The sequence below is a fragment of the Mya arenaria genome, chromosome 13 (genome assembly GCF_026914265.1).
Source record: "Mya arenaria isolate MELC-2E11 chromosome 13, ASM2691426v1".
NCBI classification, from domain to species: domain Eukaryota; kingdom Metazoa; phylum Mollusca; class Bivalvia; order Myida; family Myidae; genus Mya; species Mya arenaria.
Window position 1 is genome coordinate 21484107 of NC_069134.1, and position 10051 is coordinate 21494157.

The 10051-nt window shown below is 33.0% G+C and overlaps 2 protein-coding genes across 6 annotated transcripts in view; both read right to left on the bottom strand.

The window, feature by feature from the left end:
- Positions 1-10045, bottom strand: part of LOC128214141 (phospholipid-transporting ATPase ABCA1-like) — a 57296-nt gene extending 47251 nt beyond the window's left edge. Inside the window, exons 1-8 of one of the 4 annotated variants that reach the window (XM_052920425.1) lie at positions 9903-10045; positions 6187-6362; positions 2812-2911; positions 2356-2497; positions 1575-1708; positions 1098-1213; positions 506-802; positions 40-120 (exon numbers count right to left, since the gene is read on the bottom strand). In XM_052920425.1, the coding sequence (XP_052776385.1) occupies positions 40-120; positions 506-802; positions 1098-1213; positions 1575-1708; positions 2356-2497; positions 2812-2911; positions 6187-6252 (936 nt within the window). In that variant the 5' untranslated portion in view covers positions 6253-6362; positions 9903-10045. Of the gene's footprint in view, positions 1-39; positions 121-505; positions 803-1097; positions 1214-1574; positions 1709-2355; positions 2498-2811; positions 2912-6186; positions 6363-7196; positions 7212-7363; positions 7602-9902 lie in introns of those variants that run through there. The other 3 variants (XM_052920428.1, XM_052920426.1, XM_052920427.1) reach the window with 3 other exon arrangements.
- On the bottom strand, positions 3450-4670 carry LOC128214145 (uncharacterized). 2 transcript variants are annotated; one of them, XR_008257875.1, is made up of 3 exons: positions 4459-4670; positions 4091-4218; positions 3450-3909 (listed from the first exon to the last, which is right to left on the bottom strand). XR_008257875.1 is itself a non-coding variant. In XM_052920434.1 (2 exons), exons 1-2 carry the CDS (start codon positions 4347-4349, stop codon positions 3686-3688), a joined length of 483 nt encoding a protein of 160 aa, XP_052776394.1. In that variant the 5' UTR covers positions 4350-4411; the 3' UTR covers positions 3450-3685. The 2 variants fall into 2 exon arrangements, 1 of the variants encoding a protein (XP_052776394.1); XM_052920434.1 differs by lacking the exon at positions 4459-4670 and having other exon boundaries at positions 4091-4411.
- Positions 10046-10051: the final 6 nt, after the last annotated feature.

A 10051-nucleotide genomic window follows, 5' to 3' on the forward strand; every position in this document is an offset into this window, starting at 1 on the left:
TAAATAGTGTAATAACTGTTGACAAGCCTCTCGACTTACTTTACTGTATAGGTCCAGTAACTGTTCCAGTAACTCCTCATTAATTGACTGGTTTGTGTTCCGTTGTACAAAGTTCTCAAACTGAAAAAGACATTGATTTCACATGCATTAACACATAATTTGAAAATTGATTTCAATGAAATTTATATACTACAGCAGTTATGTAAGTACCTATGTTAGTGAGAAATCGGGAGATGAATTGGTTTTAAAATTATACCATAGATATCCCAGGAACTGTTATAAAAAAGGTTAAACCTTAAAACTTATTTTAGAAAATGGTTATATTTGTATGACTTCATTGGTAACATATGCCATGTTTACAATCGATTACTGAAATTGATATCAACGACCATTTGCCTATAAAATCAGGCATTTATGAAATAACTGCACAAATTTATAGAACACGTTAAATCTCACTGGTATTCCTCAAAATTCTAAAATAGTCGAGGATAAAATTGGTCCTTACCGAAGTTCTGAAAGCTGAGGTGTTGAAGTCTTGTATAAAAGCATCAAACACTTCTCTAAACTGTTGAGTGGTCAGGTTACATAACTCGTCATGTACATATTTTGATACGGTCTCATTTGGAAAGTGTAGTATCTGGTCCAAGCCGTTCTGATCGCACACATCTGTCCGTATGGTGTCTGTGATTTCGTTGACGATCGCACTTGTATCTGTTCCAGATTGGATTATACTGGGGACCTCGGCCAGGAAGGCATCAACAATAAAGAAGGCCGATATTGGATCAAGCCCTTCATCCAGAATCTGGAAAAATGGATAAGAGTAACTCAACTCTTTTGTTATTTTAGGTGTTATCAAACCGGGAATGGTCCATTTGTATGGATACCTGTGAAGATATATAATAGATAAAGATACTCACCCATACCTAAAAGCGGTAGATTTTGTCTACCAGCGGTAGAGTTCAAAGTCTGCATACCTTAAACATTTCATTGTTCATAAGATTTCCAAGCACAATTAAAATGCATGTAGGTTTTACATTGGCTGTGCATATTCTTTTATTTTGTTTATAAAGAAAGAGAGAAATTATGTTCAAACTTACTGTCCTGTTGCTGACTGCCTCTATAAGCCAGTTGGTTGTGTTAGATGACACAAGGCCATTCAATGTGGACGTCAGGTTCTGGGGATCTAGTAGGAAACTCCCTATGTCCAATGTGCCTGAATTTTGTAAAGCAAAATAAAGTATACAATAAAAAGGATATACATCTATCTATTTGATTAGGTGCTTGGCTAATGAGGGAGAAACCAGGCGAGTTTTAAGTACGCACACAAAAAAACAAAAGTAAGCAGACTGGACCTCGAAACTATACTTCATACATTTGCAATTATTTAAAGTACACTGTAAAACAACATCCTGTTGAGATGACATTCATTTGATGTTAATTTCTTTGAAATAAATTATTATGCATAGCATAAATTGTTTTAGTAAGTCTAAGTTTCTAGATATCTGTAAAATATCAAGCTTAATTTTAATAAGTTAATGTAAAGAGAATTCATATTCATTTCCCATGAGTCTTACCCACTGCTTGGCCATCCCGTATGAGTCTCAACAAATCCCCGTACATGGAAAACTCCACTACAAGGTCATCAATTAAGGTCATGTCAACATTGTCCTGTAAAATTTCCTCCAGTGCAGTTATTGCTGCAGCCAGACTGAAAACATACAACACGCAACCTCAACATTATATGGAACAAACAGTAGCATCAAACACACATTGTATACAACATTCTGATTCATACATTTTACTGCTGTTAACAATGCATACTTGTCAATCAGCTTATAAAAGCATGATAATGTTTCCTTTTTGCAACGATAAGACAGAAAGTTAATTTGTTCCACCCCAAAAGCTATTAAATTTTGATGTGAAACCTTTAGTAGTAAGTTCCACTAGTAACATAAAAGAAAAATCAACTGCTGAAGTTAGTAGTGGGCTTTCAACAGACCTTGCTCTCACATTTGCACAATCATTATCATTGATAACATGTGTGCGAAGTTAAACGTAAATATCATTATAAATTTAGTTCAGGTAAATGTTCATGCATGACTTTGCAGCTTACTGCAACACCAGCGTAAGGTCAAATACCTTCAATATTTCTCTTCCAAATACCTTATCTAGACTTATTGAGCACAAGTTTTGAACCATGAGAAATGTGTGTGATTATTTCTTCTTTTATAAATATTTACATATAAATTAATTACATTAAAACATTTCCAGTTAAATAAGATTCTCCTATCTCAACTTTAAATTAAGCATCATATTTACATCATTGTATGTATGAAAGACTATTCAAGTTCTTACTCGGTGTTGCCGAATGGGTTTGCAACTCCTGGCAGTTCATCCTGTGTCGGTTTGTTATGACATTCATTATCGTACGTGCACATGAATGACTGCACGAACGGCACAATACCCGCTGACGGCATTGCCTTCCCGTCAAAATGACCTGCAGAAACATCACCACGATTGTCATATTGGAATGTTTTATTTTTAACTAGTCATGCTTTATAAAATCAAGATTTTAGGCCAACTTACAAGAGTTTATTTTGACCTCTGTTAGTAAATGTATTTAATAGTATTTATAATAATAAATGTTTCATGTTTCAAAGCTGTACTTGGAGTTGCTTTAATATGTAATATGGCATGTGGTATTTGATACAGTGAAGAAAAATTTGTTGAGTAGCAATTCAATTGCCCATTAAATCCACTAAAATAAAATCTGTGTAACACTTAAGTTTATATTATCATATGTATACTCACAAGCTGCATGTTCAACTTTAAGGTCAGGTTTTGTAAGTCGAACAATCAACAGGATCAAGAAGAGGGCCAGCGGAAATATAATCTCCGCAACAAGGCGCAACTGAAAATAGAATGTAAAACGATTGTTGTACAATATCTGGGTAAATAATTCAGCCCCTGCAATGATTATAAATCCTACTTCTATTCATAACTATTAAATTGTTGTACAATATCTGGTATAATATAATTCAGCCTCTGCAATGATTAGACAGGAAATTCTACCTTTACTCGTAACTATTAAATGCTTATTTGCGGAAGTACTGGTATGATATTTGATGAAGATATTTTGTTCTCCTGTTTCTTATGTTAAATAACTGAAACTGAATACAAATAAACAATAAAAATAATAATAATAATAATAACAGGGCTCATCCTAGACATAAATTTTAGGGAGAAGTGAGAACGGGGGAGGGTGCGGGAGGGGGTTTCCTCCTCTTGCAGGTCGGAAAATTTTGAGATTTTAAATGTCAAATGGTGGGTTCTGGTGTGCCCTGGACAACTTTTCTATGCAATTAAATAGGTGTTTAAATTGTTTTAAAATAGTCATACTGGTTTTTAGTTGGAATTAATTTGTTGTATATATCTTTAAAAAAAAGAAGTCAAGTTTCAAACATTTTATTACATGCAAACCTATCATGCACACATAAATATATATCTGAATTTAAATACATGATAAATAAATAAAATAAGCTAATAAATACAAACAAAACTAGCTGAAATCAAACAACATGACAATTGTAAAAAACAAAAAAGTAGTCAATATATCATCACATCCTAGTTCTCAAAACAAGAAGCACTATACACTTGATCAGTCTACACAATGTAGGTCTCAAGGTCAGCCGAGGTCAGCCGAGATCAGCACAGGAGCTATGGCCCCGGCAAGCTGGAGGTGGTACTGAAATTCCACCTTGGGGAGCTCCGGCTTGGCCAGGTGGTAGGCAGTCTTAAGGAGCTTGACCCCAAGCTTGTCATCCTTGGACAGTTTGGCCAGTACAATTTTCTTCATGGGTTCCTGGGAACTCAGAACTGTCTTTTCCAAGGCGGCCTTGTGCTGATTTGCTGAAAATACACAAAATATTTCACAGTATCTCATCATTTTCAGCTGTCATTTAAAATAATTTGGGCATATATTACAACATGTTTTAAAATATATTAAGCCAGACACCTTAAAATTAATACCACTTTGAATTGATTTATCTGCGGACTAAGCAATGCTTCTATTGTTTTAATAAATACTTACACAAGCCATGTCTCTGATGATTGGTTGTTTTTGCTGGTTGGTCATGTCCACGGGCGTAGGCGTTGTCCAACTTAGCACCTCTACAAACTTCGCAGTGCCAATTTTTATCTGCATCTTCGTTGTACCAACTGAAATTATTTTGATAATTTGACTTTTTGAATGATTTCTTATTTGAACTGTCGATCATGCCATCACTTTCAACACCGTCAGCTTTACGTTTCAGGCCTGGGGAATCCCGCAGAAGCCACGTAGAAAGCATGATTACTATTCAACAGAATCCAAAATATCTCGTATATAGAATATTGATGTGAACCGTTCGAAGAAAAAATAATAATGGAAGCATTTCTGAAATAAAAAAACCAACAAACCTGGAACTGTGATTCGCACTTGCCCTTCTCGCTAACTTCGCGATAATCACACCCAATTAAGTTCATTTGTCATCAGTGCACATCATTTAAACCGCTATTGTCATAAAGTATAAATCCTAATTGGCACAAATTGACATTTACAAACATCGGCAAGTGTAAATATTAATCCCTTACAATTTTATTACATCGCTGACGTAGCACATGTACACAAAGTCAATGGTGCAAACACGTGCCTCGATTGAATAAAACAAGCGTTCTCATTGGCTGAAGTCAATGGAGCATATTTACTAGGTTTAACACGATTGGCTGTTTGTCAATCGAGCTGACAGGCGGGAGGCGGAGTCGCTCTGTTTTGACAAGCGTTAGTTCTTAGCGATATCGACTTTTTGATCTTTGAAAAAGTCGGCGAAGTTGACTTCGCTTTGATCTTAGAAAATAGCGAAGTTGCCGCGGGCAGGGCGACTTAATCGCCTATGTCGCCTGGTAGGATGAGCCCTGAATAATAATAATAATAATAATAATAATAATAATAATAATTTGACAGCATATTTTCCATTTTAAATAATTTTGGTTTAACAAAGCACTATGATTGTAAACATTTTAAAAAAATTGTACAAATAATAAAATATTTTACTTTTATTCAAACCGCAGCTCTAAATTCAAATTTGACAAAACAAAAGATCTATAAATATATGTTAACAGCCAATAAATCAACCAAGTACTCTAAAGAGAAAATCGTGATGGTCTCAAGTATATTTAGATTCTGAAATGAATAGCAATAAAAGCAGAGGACATCAAGTACATTAAATTGTATTTAAACAGGGTATTCTTAAATGTAGGACGCAGTCATCCAACTGTTATATCCCATATCCCAGACATTAAGCTTGGAGTATTTAAAAAGGTACAAAATCTAGAACACAGATATCCCATGTATCCCATATCCCATTAGCAGGGCTGGGTTCTGCACTATTGCACTATTGTGTTTATTAGATGAAGCTTTTATGTTTTTGTAGTTTTATTTATAACTCATTCTTTGAAAATGGATGAATAAGGCTGAAGAACAGATGAGCATACTTTTCAGTACATTTTCTAGAACTTTGTGAGCACAATGAGATACAATCACATATTTATGTATATATTTGGCATATGATTTTGTAATGGTTATGTAATACTTTAAAGCTCTACCTTGTACAGATTTGTAATTCACCTTCATAAGAACGTGACTAATAGCAACAATCAGACCATTGTATTTAAAAAAAACATGGCTGAAGGCAAACTATATTTTTGACCAATTTACGCATCACTGTACAAAATGGTTCATTATCAAAAGAACAAATAGATAGTATAAAATCTATCGCATTAATCAACCAAATTACAAAGTCCGGGTCAATATTAAACAGACCAATTTTGATAAGTACACCAGAGGTGCTTAACTTATCAACAGCTTCATATGAAAAAAAATTCAAAACCTTTCTTTATAATAACTCACATAATTTTCAAGAACATTTAAAGTAATTTGTAAATATTATTGATTTTTCTGCAATATAATTAAGGGTGGAAAATCCCTGAACTTTATGCCGTAGGTCCAGTTGGTCAAAAAAACATTATTTTATCATCTTATATGGTATTTTCTCATGATAATAAAAAATATTGTTACCATACAAATCAAATATGGCGATTTGTTTTTAGATTTCTCTACAACTCCTTAACAAAGCATGTCTTACTCACCTTCTGTCGTTTCCGAAGTGTGAAATTTTTCCATAGGAGCAAAAGGAGCTGGTTGAAAAATCCCATGCTTGCTCCTGTGAACAGCTCTGCTCCTTGGGGGAAAAAATCTATCACGTATTCCTACCCTTCTATGGAACCTTCTCTGTCAACTGTCAGTTGGCTCTGCTGCTATCCATCTGCAAGTAAAAGTTTATCAGACATATTAAGATTAGGGATTAAAGTTTAAGCCAAACATTATTAAGAAATTATGATATTTTATGATTATTCACTGTAAGGTTAATCATGTTTTCATAACATCCTGTTAAGTATTTTGACCGTAATAAATTAACATAATACTTTTCAGATTTATGTAAAAGTGTGCATGAAGGTCAACAATTATTAAGTACAATATATGTACAACATGAACACTTTTAAAGATCAATTTCTGATTCCACTTTGACCATTCCAAAATTTCATGCAAGGAATGCCAAATCAGTCCGTTATAACAATATGATGTTGGTGTCAGAAGAGGCCCTTCTTTATTTTATACAAAATCAATGAAAACAGATATTCAACATCAAATGTTTGAAAAAGCAAATCATAAATTAAAGCACAGTTATTATATACTTAAACAGGGGCGGATCCAGGAATCAACGTTAGAGGGGGCGTAGCTTAGGGGCGCAACCTTTTGACATGCACCCCTCCCTCTGAACCGAAAGTGTATGGCATAAACTGTTTGCATATGGATTGGGGGTTAAGCAATCAAGAAAAATTAACAATTTGTAGTTGGAAATGATGCATTATGGGCGTATTTTATTATTTTTTATCTCCTAAATTGACATAAAAAGTAAACTTTGACGATTTTAGAGGGGGCGCGCGCCGGATGCGCCCCCCTTTAAATCCGCTAGTGCTTAAATGTTGAATTTGTTTCAGAGTTAGAATTTATAGCTCAATATATTCATAATGTTGATCAATATATATTTCAAATCATACCAAAAAAACATTTAACAAAGAAATCATAGTTTACTGACAAACAATTTTAAGGAAGGGGCTTCCACAATGTTTTGACAAAGAGGAATAACAAAGAAAAAAAAACGGATTTACATTGTATAAAGAAGAAAGCCAAAATCATGGAAAATATATCTTTAAACTGATATTGTTTTCTACTATTTTGAAGCTATAATTAACTTTCTATTACCATTTTGATTTGTGATTTTAGATAGATGTCAATGATTAAAGTTAACACTCAGAAGACTATAGTTGCATGTTCTCCATTATATACACAGCTTCGTTTTATAATTCCATGCAAAACACACAAATATGACGATATCACTTCTAGAATTAATAATCTCAACTCTGATATTTAAAGCAAGGTATTATTAAAATGCCAGCATTTTCTGTTACATCAAAGAGTACTTTTATGAGCAGAATATAATCAATAAGCAGACAAAGAAAGAACAGTGTATTTATACAAATGTACAGTGTACCAGTACCCAATAAAATCCAATGCACCCAGGCTGTTCATACTTGGGTGAACTAGATTTTAACTTCTGCATAATTTATAAATTTGATCATATTACCAATGTTTATAAAATAATACAGGTACATTATTTTAATGTTCTCTTTTGTCCTTCGCTATATGGGCCAAATTTTGAATAATGTAAAATTGGCAAAGAAATTGTTGCAATCTATTTTTCATTCCAATATTATATTAGGCCTAAAATAAATACTTTCGGTTTATGTTACCTGACCCTACCTACAAAACAGGCACCAAACCTACCGTTTTTATAGTTTTTCTGTTTTGTTTCTATTTTAAAGTGTATGTTTCAACGTGACTCAATTATGTTTTTGGATCAAAAATACGTTTTCATGGTTATGCATCTATAAACACTTATTTCATCATAATTTTTCTCTATGATATCGAAATTGCATAAGAAAATACAGTTATAGCATAAAAAAGTATTTGTGTTTTAGTGGGGTTCGAACCAACATCGGTAAAGTAAAAAAAGAATGATAGAAAATGGCTGGCTAGTCCACACAGCCACTGGGATATTAACAAAAGTGGTGGATATGTTGACCTGTTAAAGATTAACATTCATAACATCACGTGATAATGTCAATCAATGAATCAGGCAACATCACAGCCATAATTAAATTTCAATTGCGTTACTAATGCTAATGAAAATTGTGGTCTTCAAAGACAATATTTGAGCAAATATCAACATTTGCTGAAGGGTTCATGCTTTTAGTATTTTGTTTACTCCTTATGATTTGACACACTTTATTTGGTAATTAAAAAAAAGTGAATTTTACAAACCATGAGAGAGTTACTTTAATATGAACTTTGAAAAGCTTTATACAGAACACTACTTGAGCATCGTTCCCAAATGATCACACTAATGTTCGTTAACGTAAAGACTGCTAAAAAAACAAAAAAGCCTACCAACCCTTTCTGTATTTGAAAAGGATGTTACCCTAACCAAATCAATTTATTTTAATATTATTTTTTTTTGTGGGGGGGGGGCTTTAAAGTATGGAAATACTACATATTGGATTATTTATAAAAATTATATATTCTATTCAGCCATACAAAAGCAATTTGATTTGATTCCATTTTATTGATTATAAAATGCATCCTGTTATTAAACACTCGCATAAAGATCATGGAATTGTAACAGATACGTTTTGGCAGTTAACCAGGTACAATTTTAGAACCTTGAACACAACCAATACAGCAATTTCAACTTATGTTTGCTACTCTTTAGCCTTTAAAAAGGTAGTTTACTGTTTAAAATAAAAGTGGTGTTTCTTCTCCAATTTCTTTTTTAAAGATGTCATTCATCCAGTCCACTCTGGTGAGTGTTGATAGAGCACACTTTTCATTTGATAAACATGAAAAAAAACATCCAAACTATACTTGTTTTGTAAAATATGACAGGGTGACTTCGCAAGCTTTAAAAGAGGACAGAAATATGTTTATAATGTGTTAACAATGCTTTCTTTGTTTATTCTGCAAAGTGAAATGTTTATAGAGGTACATGCGGGTAACACAGACCACCATAATCTACCAGTGTCCATCTGCCCTACTTTGAGATTGAATGAACAATTTTTATATATTTCATGTTTAATTAGAATACTCATTGAGATATGTGTACATTTCTGGACCTGGCCTTATTTTCTTAAAAATAATATTGTTAATAGTAACCCTTGAAAAGATCTTATTCCTTTAAACAAAATTACTTTCTTGAATATGGTTTCGTAAAAAAAAGTATCTTATTTATCTCAAATAGTATTTCCTTGAATGGCATCAAATTTGGAAACTATTTGAAAATAGAATATTTAATCAGTTCACAGACCTATAATTTATAGGTCCGTGATTTAATATACAATTTAAACCTTTAATAATATCAAAAATTGTGTGCTGAGCATGATTCTGTTACATGTATAAGGGACTTAAGATGTTGCGAGAAATTAGGGGCAGGTCACTTATACTATCTTAAGATGGTATAAGCACGGACCTGTATTTAACCCCTTTAAAAACAATATATAGACAACAGACCCAACATTACCTGGTAAATGTCCTATATTTTAACCTTTCAGGTGGAATTGCATAACACAATATTTTATCTGTTTTCCCATGACAAATACCAACAGTACAGTAGACACATTTTGCTTTAAAACATTGATAATTACGGTATAAATAATTTTCTTAGCAATACGAAATAAAAGTAGCTTACCTTAAAAAGAAGAATTAACAATTCATGTCTGTTTGGTTTGATGTCTGGTTCTCTATTCGTGAATAATCAATTCGCGCTTAAATCCGGGTACCAACTTTGTACAGCATCTGACTTCCGCTTCCGTATTTACATTGTTTATTTTTTTTTAA